The 24974-nt window shown below is 30.1% G+C and overlaps 2 protein-coding genes across 4 annotated transcripts; both read right to left on the reverse strand.

Moving 5' to 3' along the window:
* Nucleotides 1–3193: 3193 nt before the first annotated feature.
* Nucleotides 3194–8845, reverse strand: LOC145742463 (uncharacterized). Its single transcript, XM_082560240.1, has one exon. It carries the CDS (start codon nucleotides 8843–8845, stop codon nucleotides 3194–3196), a length of 5652 nt encoding a protein of 1883 aa, XP_082416366.1.
* Nucleotides 8846–9100: 255 nt separating this feature from the next.
* On the reverse strand, nucleotides 9101–23631 carry LOC145741796 (uncharacterized). Of its 3 annotated transcripts, XM_082559447.1 has the most exons (13): nucleotides 23433–23631; nucleotides 21812–21907; nucleotides 21466–21535; nucleotides 21225–21301; nucleotides 14526–14664; nucleotides 14373–14453; nucleotides 14191–14272; nucleotides 13814–13862; nucleotides 13517–13587; nucleotides 13094–13171; nucleotides 10667–10900; nucleotides 10428–10557; nucleotides 9101–10363 (listed from the first exon to the last, which is right to left on the reverse strand). In XM_082559447.1, the coding sequence occupies exons 1-12, from the start codon at nucleotides 23494–23496 to the stop codon at nucleotides 10450–10452; spliced, it is 1149 nt and encodes a 382-aa protein (XP_082415573.1). In that variant the 5' UTR covers nucleotides 23497–23631; the 3' UTR covers nucleotides 9101–10363; nucleotides 10428–10449. The 3 variants fall into 3 exon arrangements, with proteins under 3 accessions (XP_082415573.1, XP_082415572.1, XP_082415574.1); XM_082559446.1 differs by lacking the exon at nucleotides 9101–10363 and having other exon boundaries at nucleotides 10376–10557; XM_082559448.1 differs by lacking the exon at nucleotides 9101–10363 and having other exon boundaries at nucleotides 10376–10557; nucleotides 23440–23616.
* Nucleotides 23632–24974: the final 1343 nt, after the last annotated feature.

Raw genomic sequence — 24974 nt, forward strand, 5'->3', positions numbered from 1 at the left:
GTGATAAAAATTCATTAAACCAACACAAAATTCCATTTTATGTATTAAACTTTATAATATAATTATCGAATAAATGTTCTTTGCACAATATTATGGAGATTTTATAAAATTTATCATTTGTATCATGATTTTAAATCAATAAAAATGTAACAACCAAATATTGATTTGATTTTTAATAAAAAACAAGCAATTAATATTTATTATAAACAACCAAAAATTAATTTTTATACCGTTTTTGAGTAGAAACTTTTACACACATTTAACTTAGATTTTCATATTTTACTTATACTTTCAACCAATACTTTTTACTTCAACACAGACAGCGAAAAAGACGATATTTGACATCGACCAGAACGCTATTGAATCATTCAAGCGTTAAACTCACTCTGATCCATTATTTTATAAATAAACCAAAAATTATTAAACGATAATTAGCTAAAGTTAAATATTTATTTTAAACAGCAACATACAAAATAATAATAATAATAGCAACAACATATTAAAATTTTAGAAAATTTAACATTTAAATTTTAATAATAAAATATATTAATTAGTAATTAGTGATAATTAAATGTCGTAAATAGGAGGTTTGCGATTCGTTGGGATAATAACAAACATACTAAAAATTTAGAACTTTTAGATTTAAAGAACAAAAGTTATCGTCTTTCAAAATTCTGACTAGAAAGAATAAAAACAATAATAACTAGATTTATTTGATAAATAAAATATGGTTCGAAATTGTTTGATTCTTTTTTATAAATATAATTGATTTAATAGGTTTATTAATTAAATTGTAAATTTAAATATGAACTTTTTTATATTTAAACCTAATTTTAACAAGCGAACACGCACTCATTGATATTGTGATATAAAAGTAAACTAAATTTAAAAGCAAAATGCCGATCTTAATTTTTTAGTAATCAAACAAGTATTAAAATATAATAATAACAAAACAATTAAAACAAAAATTTTACACATTTTTTACTTATATTTTAACATTTTACTTAAATTTTCAACTAATATTTTTTACTTTGATGGACAGCGAAAAGAACGATTTTTGACGGCGACCAGAACGCTATTAAATTATTCAAGCGTTAAACTCACACTGATTCGTTATTTTATAAAAAAACTAAAATAATGATTAAACGATATTTAGCTAGAGTTAAATCTTCAATTTAAATAGCAACATACAAAATAATAATACCAGCAACATATTAAAATTTCAGAAAATTTAATCTTTTAATTTTAATAATAAAATATATTAATTAGTAATTAGTGATAATTAAAAGTTGTAAATAGGAGGTTTGCGATTCGTTGGGATAATAACAAACATACTAAAAATTTAGAACTTTTAGTTTTAAAGAACAAAAGTTATTCGATTTCAAAATTCGGATTAGTAAGAATAAAAATAAAAATAATAATAAATATACGGACAATAACAATATGTTTCGAAATCTAAGATTTCGAACCATAATAAATACACTGACAATAACAATATGTTTCGAAATCTAAGATTTCGAACCATAATAAATACACTGACAATAACAATATGTTTCGAAATCTAAGATTTCGAACCATAATTAGTTTATACGAATCTGATATATCTGACCCAGAAACAAATATGCCTTCACATTCTCGTGGTGGACGTTCTATTCGCCGCCCATTAAGATATTGCTAACAATTTCATTTATTGTGTATATTTTTAGTTGTAAATACTATGTTTTTGTTATTTTCTGTGTATGCTAGAATCGTATTCGGAGAATACTGTTATCGGGGAAGGGGCATTGTAACGTACTGTGTTTTATTATCCTCGCCGTTATCTTTCTGGTCTGACGCCTTTACCCTTACGTCACTTCCCCTTTTAGCTTACCGCCACTTGTTATGTTAGTTAAAGTGTTGACTTGAGGTTGCTTTAAATTAAATATGATATTGTTTATGTAAATATTAATGGATTCTATTTGTAGGATCTAATACACTCCTACTATGGCTTAAACAATTATTAAACCCCAATAGAGTACGCTGTAAAGATGAGCATCGATAAGAAAGCCACACTTAATTAAAATACACAAAATAGTCGTGTTAAATCAAACTCGCTAACTTATTACCAAAACCTGCCCAAGGATTCAATCTACCAAATGTAATCTGTACAAGCGGCTTTTAATCAGAATTGAAACTACAGGAAATGCGAAATAAATGCGACACAAAAATATGACATAAAACACAAACTACAAAGTATATAATCAACAAATTAAGTATAAAAGCGAAAGTCTAATTGTGTGTTAAACCTTACTTCGGCCTTACTTATTTATGAGTTTTTACGTCCAGCGAACTGACCAAAAAGCTATATTGCCAGTTATTTAAAGCGAAATAAAATAGGAGAAAGCGCTTACAAACAATAAAGAAAATACAAAGCATTATCGATAAACAGAACAACAAGTGCGTCATAAATGACGATGGGGAGTGAAAAATCTCCCGCAGCTGGGATCAAGCCGAATGATTCAGCATGAAACGCCGAAGCTCACTAAAAGTGACCTCCCGCTAATAAATCATTTCAAATTTTTAATAAGATCGATAATGGACACAACATACCGGCCCCAAATGACAGAGTGTAATAACACGAGGGCATTTAACAACAAAAATGTTCATTATACGATAACAAAATACAAGAAATAAACACAATAACTATGCATTCGAAACTTCAACAAAAATACAAAGTATTCAGTTAACATTACGTATAACATATAATAACGATAAAACTAACGCTACATCTATAAGGTAGCAAGTGTGTCAGTTCATGCAATACAAGGCACACCTATCACAAAAATACGTTTTACAAAAATGATATGAAAGTGTAAAGAAGAAAAACTGTGAGGCATGCAGGCGTAAATACAAACACAAATAAAACATCGAAAATACAAATTTATGCGACCCCTTCTAAAAGGCAAATTTTGCGAATGTCTCGGGTTAAGGTAGCATATGCAGTGCGCACCATCCCGTTCTTGTCTTTAATGCACTTCTCGATAATCCCCTTCGGCCAGAGTCCTCTCTTCGCGTTCTCATTAACGATTAAAACCACGTCGCCAACCGTGAAATTCCTCATCGGTTGAAGCCATTTTTGTCGCAATTGTAACAAAGGCAAATACTCTTTGGTACATCGGTCCCAAAATTGATCAGCAAGAAGTTGAACCAACCTCTACGATCGCCTGTAACCGTCTGCCTTGACAAACGTGTCTGGAGGCAGGTCATTGTCTATTGCTCCTTTTAGCAACATACTTGGCGTCAATGCCAATTCATCTTTGCAGTCGTCGCTGAGTGGCACCAGAGGTCTGCTGTTCAAGATTCGTTCCACCTCAGCCATCAAGGTTAAAAGTGAAAAATCGTCAAGAATGGTTTCGCCCATTATTAGCCTCATGATTTTTCGAACGGATCGTATCATCCGCTCCCAAACTCCGCCTTGGTGACTCGCAGCTGGCGGATTAAAACTCCAATCAATCTCATTTTGTAGGAGTGCGTCGTGAATTTGCTTTTTATTCCATCTCCTGATGCCTTCTCGTAGCTCTCTCTCGGCCCCAACAAAGTTTGTGCCGTTATCGCTATAAATTCTTTTTGGACCCAAGCGGCGAGACGAGAATCGGCGGTAAGCATCAATAAAAGCACTTGTTTCTAAGGATTGGGCTACTTCGATGTGAATAGCCCGAGTAGCCATGCAAGTAAAAATACAAGCATATCGTTTAACTTGACTTCTTCCACTTTTTGTGAGAATTGGCCCCATGTAGTCAACTCCCACACATGAAAATGGAGGATTATTTGAAGTGACCCTCGGCATCGGTAAAGTGGCCATAATTTGTTCCCCCACTTTAGCAGACCAAAATCGGCATTTTCTACAGCCTCGTAGAATTCTTCTGACAGTGGCTTGTCCGCGTAGAATCCAAAAACGTTCTCGAATGGCGGACAAAACATGAATTGTTCCCGAATGCCCATGCCTGTTATGATAGTTTGTCACAACAAGTTCAGTTACAACATGATTAGATGGGAGAATCATCGGATGTTTGGTGATTAGAGGGACGGTTGAATTATGTAGCCTGCCACCAACGTACATAATGTCTTTAACTAAAACCGGGCTTAGCTTTCTTAAAGTGCTAAGCTGTTTTGATTTATTTAGATGTTGCTTAGACTTGAATTGTAAAGGCTCGTAAAAAGTTTGGTGGTCATGAAGTTGATTGATCACCTCGGAAAAAGATTGTCGTTGAACTGCCCGCACAATGGCAGCTGTTGCGCTATTTAGTTCTTTTAGCGATAAAAATTCAGGAATGGCGTATTTGTCGTTAGATTTAGCTTTCCGTTGAGATACCTTCCATAACAAAAAGGTGCGATATCGCAGAATCCAGGCGGTTGCTCGTTGTAGGTTTGTAAACGAAGAATAACGACGCCACAAACGAAGTAAGCTAAATTGATCACTGCAAACAACATTACACAAGGTCACTGACTTGACCTCAGGATCAGCGGTCAATAACGGCAAGATAGCAGGGCGAACCGGCCAATGTTCGACTGCCTTATAAAGAAAGGTTGGGCCTTTAAACCACAGGTCTGCCTTGTGCAGTTCATTAGGCATTAAGCCTCTTGATGCAATGTCAGGGGGATTTCGCTTTGTGTCAACATGCATCCACTGTTCTGGTTTCGAAAGCGAATGAATCATTTCTAATCGATTAGCGACAAAGGTTTGAAATCGCGTTGATGTGTTTGTAATGTATTGGAGAACGGTTGTAGAATCAGTCCATAAATAAACATTGTCAATTTTATATTCCAGTTCTCGACGTATAAGGTTGCTGAGTTTTACGGCTACCACGGCCGCCGTAAGTTCGAGTCGGGGTACGCTTACAGACTTAAGGGGAGAAACACGTGCCTTCCCCATTACAAAAGACAAATAAATATTACCATGCAAATCAATCATGCGTAAATAACTAACAGCACCGTAACCCACATTGCTAGCATCACTAAACGTGTGCAGCTCAATACAACAATAATCAACATTTACAGGCTTAAAACATCTGGGTATACTAATGTGCTCTAAATCAACAAGAGTGTTAAGCCAATTATTCCAAGTGTTAATATGTTGTTCTGGAACCAGATCGTCCCAGCCCAACTGTGCAGAACATGCTTTCTGTAAAAGTTTGCGTGCGGGAAGAATAAATGGAGAAGAAAAACCCAATGGGTCATATACCTGACTTACCATCGATAGTATACCGCGTCTCGTGGACGGTTTAGTTTGAACGTTTACTTTTACCTCGAAACAGTCTAAAGAGGTGTTCCAATACACACCAAGCGCTCGCTCGGTTGGCAGTTCGTGTAAGTCTAAATTTACCACCGAAGATGCCAAGTCACACCCTGGGATTGACGATAGTACGGACCTGTTATTACTAATGTATTTCGTTAAATGAAAGCCACCGCTTTTAAGAAGCGGTGAAATAGCAGATATAAGTTCTACAGTATCATCAACAGACTTACACGACTTTAACAAATCATCTACATAAAAGTTACGCTTAATAGTATTTACAACATTCTTATCTGCTTTTGTTGCGTTGACGTCAGCAGTTTTCCTAAGCGCATATGACGCACAGCTTGGCGACGAAGTTGCACCGAAAATATGCACGTTCATCTGATAGTCAACTGGGGCTCGAGAAAGGTCATTATCGGGCCACCACAAAAATCGCATGGCATCACGATCACATGGTCTCACAAAAACCTGATGGAACATGCCTTTAATATCTGCCACGAGGGCAATAGCCTCTTGGCGAAAGCGCAAAAGCACTCCCACCAGACTGTTAGTAAGGTCAGGCCCCTGTAATAAAACATCATTTAACGAAACACCGCAGTGTTTCGCAGCACAATCAAACACTATACGGAACTTAGGGCCCGTACAGTGGTGTGGTATATACCACGTTATATCATTTAGACAGTTCCTATTAGCCAATACAGTGGCATGTCCTAATTTTACATATTCATCAATTTTCTCCCTATATTGCCTAAAAATATCAGGGTTAGCAATAAACTTCTTCTTCAAAGATTGCAGCCTTTGAAGTGCCATTTTCCTATTCTTCGGAAGTTTGAGATATTCCTCTTTCCATGGTAATCCGATTTCATAGTGTTCGCCGTTCCGCGAAACTGTTTTATTCATAATTTTTAAAGCCCTTTTGTCGTTTAATGACATTTCGCTCCTTTGCTCACAATCAAAGTCATGAAAGTCGCTCGACAAGACATTTAAAATGTCGCTGCATGATGCTGATACTTGTTCAGGTTCATGCATAAAGTTAACATTTATTCGTTGCGATTGTTTCTTTATATTATGGTCCGAGCCAAACAATGTCCAGCCTAAGGCCGTGTGTAACCCGAAAGGCTGGCCCTTTTTGCCGTAACGCCATTCAGAAACCCTGAATGCATCGTGAACGTTGTTTCCCAGAAGTAGCTCCACTGATTTTGATTTAAGTTCAGGAAACTTCAGGTCACGCAGATGCGGATACATGTTTGCCACCTTTTCCGTAGGAATGCTGTCACTTACGTTGACAATATGGTCGAGCACCAAAAGTTTTTCGACATTAAACGATTCTGTTTCATTGATCCCCTTTACATATAACGAGTCAACTCGGCTCCCATGGCTTGTTACTGAATTTGCTGTGTAGAGCTCGATATGTTCCTTTGTCTCCTTGAGACCCAATTTCTTTGCAAGGCTTGCAGTGCAAATACTTGTATCTGAACCGTCATCTAGAAAGGCGTATGTTTTCACAAAATTACTTTGATTGTTGCCCCAAACTTTAACTGGCACAATCTTGAAACGTTTCACATTTTTTACGCTGTTGTGGGAAACCTCGTTGCATGCCACAATAGCTGACTCGCTTTGCGGCTCCGCACTAGCCTCGGCGCTACTTGGCGGAATATTAATATGCAGGAGAGTATTATGTCTCTTGCCACAATCCCTACAGCCTTTGTCATATTTACAATCTCGGGATTGATGTCCTGCTCGAAGGCATTGAAAACATAAGCGTTTGTTTTTTACGTGCTCACGTCGATCTTGTGGGGTTTTTGATTTGAAAACTCCACATTGCCATAAAGGGTGGTGTTCACTGCAAGATCTGCACTTTTGCACAGGACCATTATATCTTCTTTTGTTGCTTTCCTTTTCAACAGCAGCAAATACACGACCAGGGCGGGTTGCCCTACCTCTAGCGGTGTATTGGGCAGTGGGCACCTTTGACCTGCAGTCCCGTTCAAGCTGCAGTCGGTGTAAAGATCGACGTTGATGTTTCGCAATTCTTTTTACGAACAACATAACATCTTCAAATGTTGGTGTCTTGCCATGATCTTCCATGTCATTAGCGAATTCTTTATAACCTTTCCAAGCATTTTCTGGAAATCTGCGTAAGACTTTGAAGATTGTGTCTTGACTGTTAAGGTCATATTCAAAGCCACCTGCACTTAAAGTACAAGCACAAAAGTAAAGGTCGTCGGCAAATGTGTTCCAGCCGTCGGCATCAAACTCCTTTAGTTTTGGTGCATTCACTATTTTATCCATTGCAGCTTCTTTGAGTATATCAGGCTGATTGTACTTTTCATGCAGTCTAAGTCGTGCCTCACGGTATGCCTTTGTTCGGTCTGCGATGACGTCACAACCGCGAATCGCTTGTAGGGCCTCGCCAGTACAATATTTAAGTAAAAAACTTAAACGGGCACTGTTATCGTGTATTCTACGTTCAACAAATTCTTCAAAACGTCTTATAAACCCCAAGTATTGTAATACGTTGCCACTAAAACTATCCAATTCAATCTTTGGCGTGGCAAAATCAAAACTTGAAAATGGCGGCTGAAGCTGCTGAACAGGTTGAGGTCGGTCATAAACACGATCCTCTTGGCCGGAAAGATAATCCCTCGGGTCCGCTAATACGGACGGCTTTGGTCGATGTGCCAATGCCGGTGAAACTGCAGTTGGTGCCGGCCCCGCTGCCTTTATTGAGCGAGGTGATTTGTCGCCTTCGTATATTCGTAAATGCGACAATGATGTTTCATTAAAGTTCACTTCTGGTTCGGTAACAGGCTTTGCAGCATATTGTTTCAGCCTTAAAGGTAAAACTTCAGAGATGTCGGAGCCAAATTCGCTATCTTCGTATCTCTCAGCAAAACGAACCTTTTCTTGTGCATGAACAATTTGTTCTTGCATCTTCAGCTCTTCACGTTTTCTGTTCAGCTCTTTTGCTTTTTGCTGGGCCTCAAGTTCCTGACGCTGCGCTTCAAGTTCGTCTTGAAGCTTGTCGATTTCGTGGTGCTTCTTCATAAACTCGGCTGTCGAGCGGACAACTTCCACATTTTCTTCGAGAGCTTCAACGCTTCGTCTGCTACGGTGCGAGCGACCAGATCTAATCGACCGTCCGGCAACAGAACCTGCTCTTGAAGAAGTTTTTCGGACACAGGTCTCCAAATATGCCTGGTACCGATTGTCAGCTACAACTTTCCGCTGTTCTACTTCCTTCAATTTTGAAGTAGCGGAGGTTCTTACATCTCCCTCTGACTGGGAAATATAGTTCTTGCACGAGCCTACAACTCTTTCGTAGGCCGTATCAAAGTCACCCTTTAACCTTGTGACTTCTTTACTATCAGAACACTCTGCTTCTATTTCTTTGCAAAGTTTGTTCTCACATCGGGTAAATGCCGATAGAGCATATGTACGCTCTTCCTTTGACCCCAAGGGTCCAGACTTAGTAACAGTTTTACTAGTCGAAGTGTCCACAGTGGTGGACGAAGTAACAACCATACCTTCTGTTGTTACGGCAGGAGAAGTGACGTTTCCTTCCTCCATATTTCACAAAAATTAATTAACAACTTAATTAACAAAACCCTATGTATATTATTAACCACACACACAAGTTATTGAATCTTATATTCAACAACTTTACAAAAGCTAACTATCACAAATTAACACATAAAAAATACTTTTAACTACGCACAAGTAATACCTAACAACTTTCCAAATCTTACTAAGGTAAAACTCATAAATCTCGCAATGTAGGATCTAATACACTCCTACTATGGCTTAAACAATTATTAAACCCCAATAGAGTACGCTGTAAAGATGAGCATCGATAAGAAAGCCACACTTAATTAAAATACACAAAATAGTCGTGTTAAATCAAACTCGCTAACTTATTACCAAAACCTGCCCAAGGATTCAATCTACCAAATGTAATCTGTACAAGCGGCTTTTAATCAGAATTGAAACTACAGGAAATGCGAAATAAATGCGACACAAAAATATGACATAAAACACAAACTACAAAGTATATAATCAACAAATTAAGTATAAAAGCGAAAGTCTAATTGTGTGTTAAACCTTACTTCGGCCTTACTTATTTAGGAGTTTTTACGTCCAGCGAACTGACCAAAAAGCTATATTGCCAGTTATTTAAAGCGAAATAAAATAGGAGAAAGCGCTTACAAACAATAAAGAAAATACAAAGCATTATCGATAAACAGAACAACAAGTGCGTCATAAATAACGATGGGGAGTGAAAAATCTCCCGCAGCTGGGATCAAGCCGAATGATTCAGCATGAAACGCCGAAGCTCACTAAAAGTGACCTCCCGCTAATAAATCATTTCAAATTTTTAATAAGATCGATAATGGACATAACACTATTTGAATAAGGGTATACCGTTATTAAATTAATAAACTGTTGAATATTGTGAATTAATATTAAGAACTTATTACTCGGTTATTACAATATTCGACTCAAAAATCACCTGCAAATAATCATCGCCCAGAAGAGTGCTTGGGTTTTTAAAAAAATGATATATTACCAGGTATTAAACTTTTTTAAAAAGAAGAAATTTTAAAGAATAAAAATTTTAACAAAACTAAATCTGATAACAAATAACAAGAAAAACTTTATTTTTAATATCGCAGAATATGTAAAACATAGTTGTTTAAGAGTATTTAGTGGTGTGGCTTAACGTGATGAGCAAGCTGACCCAATTAAGCAACACAGTGAAGGCCTAATATGACAAAAAATGATTACATCAACTTATGTCAATACAAAAACCGTACCTAGTTATTAATAAAAAAACAAACACCATAAGCAATTATCAAATCAGAAAGACAACATACTTGAATTTCCGAAGATTTCATTAGTCAGAATAACGCATTTTTATTATAAAAAATGTTCAACAATAATAAACAAAAGCGACAATTACAAATATTTATTCTAAATCAGGCAAAACATAGCAAATGTTAATGAGTCCCATAATAGTTATTGACCTTTAAAACTTTAGAAGAGTAACATTTTGCGTACTTACAAAAAACGCCTCCCAATATAATAACTCTGAACAAAGAATAAAAGTATTAAAATTTTATTTTGTTTACCAAAAAAACATAATTCAAGTTACTTTAAGATAAGCATGGTCGATCCTACACGTTCTCAAGATTGATTAAATTAAGTAAAGAAAATTTGAGAGCAGCAAAAACTGCAAACTCATAACGTAGAATATTTCCTATCTTGAAAGTATGCTCAAGAGTCTGTAAACAAGCAAATATAAATCGATTTCTTTAAACTAAATATGCACGTTCATATTTTATATACCTTATAATTAAAATGGACTAAAAAAGATATAAAGGAATGACTTACGTTTATTAGTTGTGAGATTTCTCCAGGCTTTAAATCACCGTGAATTTTTGCTGCTAGCAAAAAACATATTGCTGCTACATAATGCCTATTTAATTTATTAACAACACACCCAAACGCTAGCCGTTCAAAATATGACTTAGCATACATTTCCACGCCACTTGTTAAACTGTAAACTTTTGCACATCGTTGAATTTGTCTTTCAAGTGACCGAAATTTAGAAAGTGTTATTTCCACCTAAATTAATATTATTTGTTAATGTAAAACCTAATTAAAAGTAAAGAATTTTTTTTTGTATCTTTATCCTCGATGTGGGAAAGTCGAATGCGACTTAAACATAGAGTAACGTTAGTTACTCAATTTTTTTCAAAAACCGCGGGGATTTCGCATTTTAATTACCGCGAAAAATTTTATTTTCCCGTATTTATATACAGTTTTGCAGACAGTATTTGAATTAAAATAAGCAGTAAATTTATAATTTTTTTAAAGAATAATGTGCAAGAACATGTTATCTTTCTTTTCCAGTGTCAATTCTTTAATTTAACAAACTAAAACCTATAAAAAACTAATTTTGAAAGCGCGCGCTTTTAGGTGACACAAGACGATGCGTTATGATACCCCGTATTTTGCGAAATAGGGCCGTCTTTCTAAACAATATTTAAAGAAAATAGATTATTTATTCATCATTTTTTACACTGACGAATGTGCATAAACAAGAGTATTAGTTATTGCCCGTGTTAATGTTTATAGAGTTGCCAGAAGATTTGTCCTGCAAAAAAACGGCAGGGAGTCGGCGATGAAATAAATTCCCGTATATAAAGTCAGCGCAAGACCATATTTTACCAATATTCAAAATACAATTTAGCATAAAGTACAGTATATATAAAAGTTTTTATTAGTTGTTACGTTAATGACATTTTTTTTAAAAATTTTTGTTTCAAAAACCTTTTTTTAAAACGAATATATGCGTTAGTTTTTAGAATAATTTAATTTTTAAAGATTTTTATCTTGAAAACGTAATTTTAAAAGGCATTAAAAAGAAAACCTTCTCCGTTCGTAATTTAGTTTTTGACATCACTAAAAAAACTGTTAAACTAATTATATCTTAATATTAAAATCAAACAAAATTTAAGTATAAATTGTACTTTTTGCTAAATTATATTTTAAATATCGGTAAAATATGGTTTATCAGTAAAATTAAAATTTCGCAGGCCGAAAGCGATTAGTCGTAAAATTTTGCAGGCCAAAAGCACCCGTCTGTAATCCGTTTAAAAAAAAAGGATTTTGAAACAAAAATCTTTAAAAAAATAAATATTCTAATAACTTACATATGTCATTAACGTAACAACCAATAAAAACTTTCATATATACTGTAGTTTATGCAAAATTTTATTTTGAATATGGTAAAATATTGTCTTACGCTGACTTTATACACGGGAATTTCATCGCCGACTCCCCGCCGTTTTTTTGCAGGACGAATCTTTTGGCAACTCTTTAAACGTTTTATTATTTGTGTTTTAGTATATAAATTTATATACATTGACAAGGACAATAACTAATAACATATTTATGCACATTTTTCAGTGTAAAAAATGATAAATTAATGATCTATTTTCTTCAAATATTGTTTAGAAAGACGGCCCTATTTCGCAAAATACGTGATATCATAACGCATCGTCTTGTGTCACCTAAAAGCGCGCGCTTTTAAAATTAGTTTTTTATATAAGTTTTAGTTTGTTAAATTAAAGAATGGACACTGGAAAAAAAAGATAACATGTTCTTGCACATTATTCTTTAAAAAAACTATTAATTTCCTGCTTATTATTTTATTTCAAATACTGTCTAAAAAAATGTATAGGAGTACGCGAAAATAAAATTTTTCGCGGTAATTAAAATGCGAAATTCCCGCTGTTTTAAAAAAAAAACTTTGGCCGAAGTGTCTTGGCCGAGGTGTCCGGGGGCCGAAGTGTCTGGTTACCAGTTACTCCGACCCAGTCTCGAGTTGCCTGTGGCAGTTTGGGATATTATAGTTTATAATTGCCCGATAACTATGCTGCTGATTAAGTGCTGGCTCAGCAGGAGTTTATACCATTTAAAGCGATTTACTCAAGGGCGCTTTAGCATGAGATTAGTGGGGATTGAACCCACGACCCATGTGTGGTGTAGCAAGTGTTCCTACCACTACACCACGCTGCCGGTTGTTGAACGAAGACTCTGAAACAAAGGACGACACATTAGGGTGTCTGAAGATTTTTGATTCGTATGCATGATATAATGCCAAAGTCTTTACACATATAAATTCAATGTATAAGCGCTAACATGCAGGTTGTTTAATAAACATAGCCTTGTTTGAAGTAATTATCTAACATTTACGATGAATTTAAACCCAAAGTGTCGAAAAAGTTTCAACGCACTTTTCTTATTACTTACCTTAGGAAATGTATTCTTAAATTTTAGATTTAGGTCTCTCTTTAATTCACTTGGCTTCGTATAATCTAATACACTAACCTGTTAAATTTTTTTTTGTATATATCTTTATCCTCGATGTAGTAAGGTAAATGCGCGAGAGTAACAGTTGTGTAGGGTAACAACTGTTACCCCGACCCATGCAGTCTCGAGTTATCTGTGGCAGTTTGGAATATTATAATCATAATTGCCCGATAATTATGCTGCTGACAAGGTGCTTGCTCAGCAGGAGTTTACACCTTTTATAGTGCCTTACTTAAGGGGGCTTTATCATGAGAGTAGTGGGGATCGAACCTACAGCTTCATATGGTGTAGCAAGAATTTTTACCATTACACCACGCTGATGCTAAGTAAATAAATAGTTGGTAATAAGCACATTAAACTGACCCTACAACCTTCAAAATTAAGAACAGTTCGATGTTTTCCTGATGTCCATTCTGATTTTTTCAAGTCTATTTCTACATAAAAAAAAGTCTATTAATTATTGCTAGTTTACCAATAATTGATAGACTAGTAACAACAACTTTTTACAGTAAGCAAAAACTGCACTGTTTAATATTATTTGTAATAACTAAATCATTTAATCTTAGAATAAAAAAATTACCGAAACCAACAAAGTTTAAAGTTTGTTTATTTATTATCACTGTGCCACAATTTATCATGATGTTGTAATAAGACATTTACCTGCTAAGGTGTCTACATTTGAAGGTTTAAGCAAAAGCTTGTAAGAAATCTAAAATACAAGGGACTGTGTTAGTGTCAAGTTTAGGTCTTTGAAGAAATTAAAATTAATATTCAATATCTCAGCACAGTGCAGTCAAAATATTTTGTAAAAAAATCTACCATTTATAACAAAGTATAAATGGTTAAGACATCCTTGAGTCTGCTCATCTACATAGCCAACCAACAAGTAATAATAGAGACACTTATAAGCTAGTGTAAATGACAGGTATGGTTTAATCAGGACAGGGTGTCAATCATTACACATAAAAAATCAATATTTATATTTGGGTTAATAACCGAGTTGTTCAGGTGTTTCTAGTCATATTTGCAACTCTTACCACTTCTTCATTAGTTTGTAAAATATGCAGTTGGTTAATTTTGGATTGATCATACGTACTTTGTAATGACAATCTGTTTTCACTAGTAAAAAAGAGATTTTTATATATTAAAAAAAAAAAAATTTTTTATTTCCAAAAATATCATTGTAATTTTTAAAATGCAAATTTTGTTTTATACAAACCTTATTCTGGCATTCTCTTTCAATGAGAGTATGGAAAAAAGAAAAAAAGGTGTATTGTGTTTTGATTCAACTAGCAAGACCCTTCAAAGCATAAGTTATTACAATATCTGTTAAAATTAATAAAAAAAAACTATGACATAAACAAGAATCAACCTTTTTTCCTGAAGCATTGCATTTGAGATATACTTCATTTTAAGAACACCACTTTTTCTATATTTTAGCTTTTGAAGTGTTTTTTTTCGTTCAGAAGATTTTTGATTGTTAACATCTGACAAAGTTAAACTGGACCTTCCTTTAAAATAATATCATACATAATTTAAAAAATAACCACAAAATACACACAAGTCTTTGATAATAGGCAAGTAAATTAATAATATAAAGTAATAAAAAATTTTGGTAATTTTAGTTGCCCATCATTTTCAGTTTAATACAACTTTACTTATATAAGTTTTATGTGTTAATAATATCAATTTACAACTAGATTTATTCGATAAATAAAATATGGTTCGAAATTATTTGATTATTTTTAAAATTAATTTTTGCTGATAAATAAAGTTATGCATAAACTTAACTTAATAAAGAATATTAACTATCCTATTGAATCAAACATTGGTATTTAATTATTAGACTAAAAATGTATTAAATTATTGAACCAAGAAAATTTCAGAACAAAATTATTTAAAAAGTTTTAAAATATCAATCTGTAATTTTTCAATCAACAAACCAGTAATTTTATACTTATCAAACAAAAATTAATTTTTTAACCCAGTTTCAAGTTGTTGATATCACAATATACATTAGACAAAGTTTTGAATGCCTAAAATTGATTTTTGATTTTTAATAAATAAACAACCATTTATATATAATAAACAAACAAAAATTATTTTTTGAATATGCATTTTAATTACTAATATTATAAAATACATTATACTAAGTTTTGAATGCTTAATATCGAACTTCAAATTTTAATAAACAAACAAGAATTTACTTATAATAAACAAACAAGAATTAAATTTTTAATTTATTTTGGAATTAATAATATTATGATATATAACTGACCAAAATTTGAAAACCCAATAACAACCTTTAAATTTTAATAAATAAATTAGCAATTAGTAATTAGTAATAATTAAATTATGAAAAGAGAAGGATTGAAACACAATATAAATATAAACAACATACCACAATTTCAGAACTTTATATACACAAGTTCAAAAGTTATTTTGAATTAAAATTCGGATGAGTAAGAAAAATAAAAACTAGATTTATTTGATAAATAAAATATGGTTCGAAATTATTTGATTATGTTTAACATAAATTTTTTAAATTAAAAAAGGTATACATAAACATTAACTTAGAATATTATATTTGATTTTTAATAAACAAACAAGCATTTAAATATTATATACATACAAAAATTAATATTTTAACCGAGTTTTAAGTTGTTAATATCAGAATATACATTAGACTAAATTTTAAATTCCTAAAATTTATTTTTGATTTTTATTAAATAAACAAGCATTTACAAATGATAATTAAACAAAAATTATTTTTTAAATATGTTTTTTAACTACCTATATTATAAAATACATTATATTAAATTTTGAATACTTAATGTCAAACTTTAATTTTAAATAAATGAACAATAATTTAAATACTAGATTTATTTGATAAACAAAATATGGTTCGAAATTATTTGATGATTTTTAACATAAAATTTTATAAATAAAAAATATATGCATAAACATTAACTAAGAATATTACATACCTTTGATTTTTAATTAACAAACCAGGATTTAATATAACAAACAAGAATTATTTTTTAATTATCTTCAAATTATAAATACTAGATTTATTTGATGAATAAAATATGGTTCGAAATTATTTGATTATTTTTAACATAAATTTTTATAAATAAAAAAAGATATGCATAAACATTAACTAAGAATATTACAAACCTTTGATTTTTAATAAACAAACAAGCATTTATATATATAATACAAACAAAAACTAATATTTAACCCAGTTTTAAGTTGGTGATATCAGGATATAAATTATAGTAAATTTTAAATTTTTAAAATTGATTTTTATTAAATAAAATATGATAAATAAACGAAAGTTATTTTTCTAATATGTTTTTTAATTACTTATATTATAAAATACATCATACCAATTTTTTAATGCTTAATATCGAACTTTAATTTTTAATGAACAAACCAGCATTTAAATATAAAAAAACAAACAAGAATTATTTTTTAATTCATTTTCGAATTATAAATATTATAAGATAAAACCGACCAAAATTTAAAAACCTAATAACAATCTTTAAATTTAAATAAACAAACATCTATTAATTAGTAATTAGTGACAAAAATTAAAATTTAAGTCGTTTTTGAGTTACTAATATCATGATATACAATTGACTAAAATTTAAAAAATTAATAACAACCTTTAAATTTTAATAAACAAACACCTATTATAAAGTAATTAGTGATAAATATTAAAATTTTAATTTATTTTTGAGTTAGTAATATCATAATATACAATTGACCAAGATTTAAAAAATTAATAACAACCCTTAAATTTTAATAAACAAACACCTATTATAAAGTAATTAGTGATAAATATTAAAATTTTAATTTATTTATGAGTTAGTAATATCATAATATACAATTGACCAAGATTTAAAAAATTAATAACAACCTTTAAATTTTAATAAACAAACACCTATTAATTAGTAATTAGTAATAATTAAATGTCGTAAATAGGAGGTTTGCGATTCGTTGGGATAATAACAAACATACTAAAAATTTAGAACTTTTAGTTTTAAAGAACAAAAGTTATCGTCTTTCAAAATTCTGACTAGAAAGAATAAAAACAATAAACATTAACTAAGAATATTACATACCTTTGATTTTTAATTAACAAACCAGCATTTAATATAACAAATAAACAAGAAATATTTTTTAATTATCTTCAAATTTTAAATATAATAAGGGGCAATTCTCATTGGGAAAGTGTTTTTTTAAAAAAAAATTAACTTAAATTATTTGTTTAATTACATAACTTGTTTCTTTGGTTTTGATATTTAGAGTTTAAATTTAAAAAAATTTAGGCAAATAATTTTTTATAAGTGATTTTTTTTTTAAATTTAAAATGTACAAATTTCTTTTTCTTTGCACTTTTATGGCTATTTTAAGCAATAATTTTAAGTTAATATAAAAGTTAAAAAACAGATTACAACAGATTTGTAATGTGTTAGTATAAGAGGTTTAAACATATGGTTAACATAAACCACAAATTCTATATTACAATTTAAAAATCAACAATTTTTAAGTTTTTAACTTGTAAGAATATAGGTAATTCCGTTACCGAATTTACATAAAAAGTTTTATAACTTGAAATTTAATCAAATACAACTTTTAATATTTTTAATTCTCTGATTTTAGTTGTTAAGTACTATAAATAAAAACTAAACTTTAATGTTCCTTGTCAATTTTATCTACAATAATGGTAACGGAATTACAACATCAGAGATTTTGTAGAAATGCTTATTCTGCCTGGTTTAAGTGATTTAAAATAATATTATTATTTTTATAAGTAAAAAAATGAAATGGCATTGTAATATAATATCCATTTTTTTTAATTTTGTGAGAAGGTAGTTTTGAAATTTATAAATTAGTTTTATGGGTACATATATTACTAAATAAAATTAATTAAAAATATTCATAGTTAACAAGTTGATTTTTAACTGACATTTGGCATATTCAAACAATATTATAAGCTATTTTACCCACTAGACTTATTGTTTTTGCATAATTATCCATTTTATTTAGGTGTAACAAATTGTTTCTGCGACATCAATTTTATTACTAATTTAGAGTTTAGCGATTTAGAATTTTAAACATGTTATGATTGTTTGTTAATTTTATTTTTGGAGTTATGTTTGTAGTTTTTGTTAAAATGGTAGTTAGGAACTTTAAAATTTGGTTTGTTTGTTTCTGTTTAAGAGTTTATTTAAAAAAAACCTAGTAGTTTTTAGTTTTGTAATTCCGTTACCAAGATTTTTTAAAAGATTTTTTAGTTAGGTTTGTTTCTTATTTTAACAGTACCTAAAACTATTTTTTTTAATTTTATCTGAAATTGAGTCAATTTAAGACTAAAGTTACATGCCAAAATTAGACAGTGTCTTTCTGTTACTTAAAGTGTAATTCCGTTACCAGGTTTTTTTAAATTAATTTGTCAATAAATAAATATTTTTTAAACCCCAACTAAAAAAATTTGGTATCTTTTTGTTGCTTTCAATAACGACAATTATTTACACATGTTTAATTTAAGTTAATTTTTATAAAATTCAGACGAATTGGGATTAAGTATCACCCAACTTTTTATATCTAATTTATTGGCGTAATTCCGTTACCAAACATTTTTTAATTTTTAAGAAGCATAGAAGTTCGAACTGGACTTCTATGCTTATAAAAATTTAGAATGGCAATATATGGGTTGTTTTAACTTAAAAAATGATTTCAATTATATTAAAAAAAAAAATTATAAGTTTGTAAACCACAGTAATTGTAATTCCGTTACCGAAGAATTGCCCTAAGATATAACCGACTAAAATTTAAAAACCTAATATTAATCTTTAAATTTGAATAAACAAACACCCATTAATTAGTAATTAGTGATGAAAATTTTAATTTTAATTCATTTTTGAGTTAGTAATATCATGATATACAATTGACCAAGATTTAAAAAGTTAATAACAACCTTTAAATTTTAATAAACAAACACCTATTAATTAGTAATTAGTGATAAAAATTAAAATTTTAATTCATTTTTGAGTTACCAATATCATGATACAATTGACCAAGATTTAAAAAATTAATAACAACCTTTAAATTTTAATAAATAAACACTTATTAATTAGTAATTAGTGATAATTAAATGTTGTAAATAGGAGAATGAAAACATAATCTGATAATAAACAACATACTAAAATTTCAGATTTTTAAATTCTAAGGAACTAAAGATATCCTCTTTCAAAATTGGGACTAGAAAGAATAAAAATAATAATAATAATAATAAGTATAATGACAATAACAATATGTTTCGAAATCTAAAATTTCGAACCATAATAATAAACAAACAAAAATTAAATTTTTTATCTATTTTTGAGCTACTGCTATCATGATATACAATAGACTAAGATTTAAAAAATAAATAACAATCTTTAAATTTTATTAAATAAACACCTTTTAATTAGTAATTAGTAATAAAAATTAAAATTTTAATTCATTTTTGAGTTACCAATATCATGATATACAAATGACCAAGATTTAAAAAATAAATAACAAACTTTAAATTTTAATAAATAAACACCTATTAATTAGTAATTAGTAAAAAAAATTAAAATTTTAATTCATTTTTGAGTTACTTATATCATGATATACAAATGGGCAATTTTTAAAGTATAAATAACAATCTTTAAATTTTAATAAATAAACATCTATTAATAAGTAATTAGTGATAAAAATTAAAATTTTAATGCAATTTTGAGTTACTAATATCATAATGTACAAATGGCCAAGATTCAAAGTATAAATAACAATCTTTAAATTTTATTAAATAAACACCTATTAATTAGTAATTAGTGAAAAAAATTAAAATTTTAATTCATTTTTGAGTTACCAATATCATGATAAACAAATGGCCAAGATTTAAAGTATATATAACAATCTTTAAATTTTATTAAATACACACCTATTAATTAGTAATTAGTGAAAAAATTAAAATTTTAATTCATTTTTGAGTTACCAATATCATGATAAACAAATGGCCAAGATTTAAAAAATAAATAACAAACTTTAAATTTTAATAAATAAACACCTATTAATTAGTAATTAGTGAAAAAATTAAAATTTTAATTCATTTTTGAGTTACCAATATCATGATAAACAAATGGCCAAGATTTAAAAAATAAATAACAAACTTTAAATTTTAATAAATAAACACCTATTAATTAGTAATTAGTGATAATAAAATGTTGTAAATAGGAGAATGAAAACACAATCTGATAATAAACAACATACTAAAATGTTAACTCAAAATTTACAGCTTATAAGACACTGGAAAAGATTAATAATAATAATAATAATAATAATAATAATAATAATAATGACAATAACAATATGTTTCGAAATCTAAGATTTCGAACCATAAATAATTTTTTAACCCAGATAATTTTTTAACCCAAATAATTTTTTAACCCAAGTTGTTGATATCACAATATACATTAGACAAAGTTTTGAATGCCTAAAATTGATTTTTGATTTTTAATAAATAAACAAACATTTATATACAATAAACAAACAAAAATTATTTTTTAAATATGTATTTTAATTACTAATATTATGAGATACATTATACTAAATTTTGAATGCTTAATATCGAACTTTAAATTTTAATAAACAAGCAAGAATGTACCTAAAATAAACAAACAAAAATTAAATTTTTAATTCATTTTTGAGTATAATTGACCAAAGTTTGATAAATAAAGAAGCAATTAGTAATAATTAAATTATGAAAATAGGAGGATTGGAACACAATATTTTTATAAACAACATACTAAAGTTTCAGAACTTTATATACACAAGTTCAAAAGTTATTTTGAATCCAAATTCGGATGAGTAAGAAAAATAAAAATACTAATAATAATAATAATAAAACTGACAATAACAATATGTTTCAAAATCTAAGAATTCGAACCATAATTATACTGACGATAACAATATGTTTCGAAATCTAAGATTTCGAACCATAATAACATTCTTTAAAATATCTTGAATAACCTACTTTCAATTATTGATTCCCCGGGTTTTTGGGTTCCATGTGAAGAAATTGATCTTTTAAAACCACGAGTTTCTGGTACACTAAAAATAACCGTTTTATTGAAATTTGTTATTTTAACATAAAAAGAATTCTAAAAAATAAAAACACTATTTAATATCTAGGTCATTTTTTTTTCTTTAAAGCATTTTTTGTTAAAAACTATTTAAGTTATATATATACTTTAACTTCATATCAAAACTTTTACCTAAGCAAAGCCGAAGCATTTTTAAAATCAGTCATTTGTGGTGAAAATTCTTCAGCTTTAAACGTTAAATCTAAATCGAAATTCATTTAAAGAAATATACGTATAACTAAAAAAAACAAACTTAGACTACTCCAAGTTACAAAATAATTTAGGCCCATCAACATTTTTTAGGCAAAAAAAATATAACTGATAAAATAAAGTCTCAAATGTACAAACAACTTTGAAACAGTTTCTGTAGAAATCATAACCAAAAATACCTTTGATACAAATATTCGTTAATTTAAAAACTGATAACCTATTGCATTTTTACTTAAACAATAATAAAATAAAAAAATGATATTCCTACCAGTACAGCCATTCACATTTTGTATCTTCAATTTATCATTTAAACTTTTTCCAATACAAGATTTTTGAAAAGCTTCTTCAAGTGTTAGGGGAATTTCTAAAAAAAATTACAAGTATTTATACTTAATAGCAAGATTAAATATATATTTCATTATTACTTATAACTTGACTACTATAAAGTACAAGTTATACTGCCCAAGCAGTGACACTTGCTATAATCACATTGCACCAAACATGATTTTGCATTTTAAAAAGTACGAGGCAAAGTCAGAACAAATGAGTTTATTTACTACTCATTCAGAATTAACAAACAAAAAAGGTTTCGGACATGTACCTCTTCTAGAACTATTTTTATAACACTAACTCTGGCAATCATTTTAAATAGTTTAAAAACACAGTGCAATGTTTTAAATCCTTGAAAATACTTATTTAAACATAAGTAGAAAAGTAAAAATTAAAAAAAAGTAATAAATGGCAATTAAGTGCAACCCTCTTGTCATATTTTTTTGTTTATTCTACCATATTTTGAAATTTACTTATTGAATGTTACTTATTTTAACTGCATAGTTTGAGATGTTACTTATTTTAATTTTTGGTTCGGTGGAAGCCAATATTTTTGAGTGTGTACACTGCTCTACTCTCCAGCCTGCAGTGGAATTTTGCATTTAAATAGCACTTTAAAGTGCTACAGTAGAAAGTGAAGGGGCTTATATCCAGGAGAAAATCAACTTCACAGTAAAGCCAAATATTTTTGGCTGGAGCAAAATTTACGCAAGATTTCGTAAGCGGTATACTTTTAGATCTTTTTTAGTAAAATCTTTAAAAGAAATCCCTAGAACTTGTAAAGTTACGTAAGGCGACGCATCGCAACGCACTGCTACCCTGTCGTGTAAACTGATCTTTAAGCTAAAAAAGTTTTAGTACTAAAACAAATAAGAAAAAAAGTGCCTTTTTAAGACGCTTTAGGTAAACTCGATCTAACAAAATGTTATTTTTCCATTTCCAGTGTAGGAACAAAGAACATGGTTACCGGCAGCATGGTGTAGTAGTCAAAACACTTGCTACACTACATGAAATCGTGGTTTCGGTCCCCACTGCTCCCATGCTAAAGCGCCTGTGAGTGGTGAAATATAAATGGTGTAAACTATTGCTGAGCTAGCACTTTGTCTAATCAGAAGTGTGATTATCGAGCAATTAATGCCAAAATGCCTAAGGCTGTAAGGCAACTGGAGACTGGGTCGGGGTAACACTTGTTACTTTATCTGCCTATCAGTCTATGTTTAGGTCCTAAAGTTGACCTTCACATATCGAGGATAAAGATATAAAAAAAACTAGCTAATTAAAGCAATAATGCAATTTTTTTTGTATATATCTTTATCCTTAATGTGGGAAGGTCGAATGCGCAACCTGAACATAGAGTAACATCAGTTACTTCGACCCAATCTTGAGTTGCAGGCTCAACAGGAGTTTACACTATTTATAGCACCTTACTCAAGGGCGCTATAGCATAAGAGCAGTGAGGATTTAACACACGACCCATAGTGGTGTAGAAAGTGTTCTTTCACCACTACACCGTTGCAGGCTTTGTTTTTTACAAAAAATAATTTAAAATTTAATTGTACCAATAACCTGACAGGAAAACGTCAATCTCCATTTCATTGAAAATTCGGTTCTTTCGATAATCATTTGATATACACTTGATCTCTTTAGATCCTTTATAGGCAGATAGGTACCCCCGAAAAACTTGTCAAAATAAAGGTCGATTTGCCATACTTGCCAGAGTTTCCGTTTGCATTTTTTAAACAAACTGTTTTTTTAAACATCTTTAATCTATTTAACAAAATTATTAGAAAAAATTCCCGAAAAGTGTATAAAGTAGCACCATAGACTAATCTAAGTAATTCGATTCCCACTGCTCTCATGCTGTAGCGCCCTTGAGTAATGCGCTATAAACGATATGAACTCCTGCTAAATCAGCACTTAAAAAGCAGCATAATTATCGGCCAATTATATTTTTTTAAATATATGTAGTATATTAAGTTGTTTAATAACAATTGTGGATAAAATGCGGTACCTATAAACTATACAGGATCGAATGGATCGAATGGATCGAATGGACCGAATGGATCGCATGCATTATGCTTATTCTGAATGGGTGAGGGTCGGGGTTAGGGTTTAATTTATGCAATATTTTTTTACATTCTATTCATTCGGTCCATTCGATAACCATTTAATATACATTTGATCCATTCGATCCATTCGGTCCATTCGATAACCATTTGATATACATTTGATCCATTCGATCCATTTGATCCATTCGATCCATTTGATCCATTCGATCCATTCGATCCTGTATAGTTTATAGGTACCCGATAAAATGTGGTTAATTGCAACTTGAACAAAATTTGTGGTAGAACATGTGCCATATTTCGGTTACAGCGCTTTGATTATATGATGCATTAGACGCTATAAGAATCCAATGTATAGGAAAAAAAGCATTAGAGAAAATAGAAATAGGAAAAACACGAAGAAGGAAAGAAAAAACGGAAAATAGTTTTTGTTTTCCCTTCTTCCCTATGGGGTAGGTAAGTACTAAAATGTAGCTGTTGGTTGTTTTTATTATTATTACTACCGGCAGCGTGGTGTAGTGGTAAGAACACTTGCTACACCACACATGAGGTCTAGGGTTCAATTCCTACTGATCTCATGCTGTAGCGCCTATAGGATTCAATGTATAATGCTATACATTTGACCCTAGTGCGAGTTGAAATAAGGTCAACGGGTTGCATAATCAAAAGAGAATTATTTGTGATGAAATACTTGCTGATTCTCTGGAGAAACAATAAACTCAAATGGCACGGGCAGCGGCGATAATTAACAATTCATTTCTCTTAGTTAAATCACCTTCCCAAACGCCAAAAACAGAATATTTACAAACGCACGAACATATGGTAATCAATATTCAACAAAAACTGTCAAAAAAAAACCATCTAAAATTATGAACAGAACAACATTTTTAATCAGCGCCTTTTTGGTGCTATAAAGATACTGACACAAATTTCGTAGTTTTACTTGTCACATAATATGTTAAATTAGATTGCTTGTGTTTTCCTTGTTCTTTTATTATAATTGGGGACTTATGACTCATAAATGGGAGTACAAAA

The sequence above is a fragment of the Corella eumyota genome, chromosome 2, assembly GCF_963082875.1.
Source record: "Corella eumyota chromosome 2, kaCorEumy4.1, whole genome shotgun sequence".
Classification (NCBI taxonomy): Eukaryota; Metazoa; Chordata; class Ascidiacea; order Phlebobranchia; family Corellidae; genus Corella; species Corella eumyota.

What these genes read in the sequence shown, in the direction of transcription:
- LOC145741796 (XM_082559447.1), bottom strand. Translation starts at nt 23,496, where the DNA reads ATGATTATCGAAAGAACCGAATTTTCAATGAAATGGAGATTGACGTTT. An exon ending in AATGCTTCGGCTTTGCTTAG is followed by an intron (nt 21,302 to 21,465) that starts GTAAAAGTTTTG and finishes GGTTATTTTTAG; the next exon opens with TGTACCAGAAACTCGTGGTT. An exon ending in AAATCTCACAACTAATAAAC is followed by an intron (nt 10,558 to 10,666) that starts GTAAGTCATTCC and finishes GCTTGTTTACAG; the next exon opens with ACTCTTGAGCATACTTTCAA.
- LOC145742463 (XM_082560240.1), bottom strand. Translation starts at nt 8,845, where the DNA reads ATGGAGGAAGGAAACGTCACTTCTCCTGCCGTAACAACAGAAGGTATG.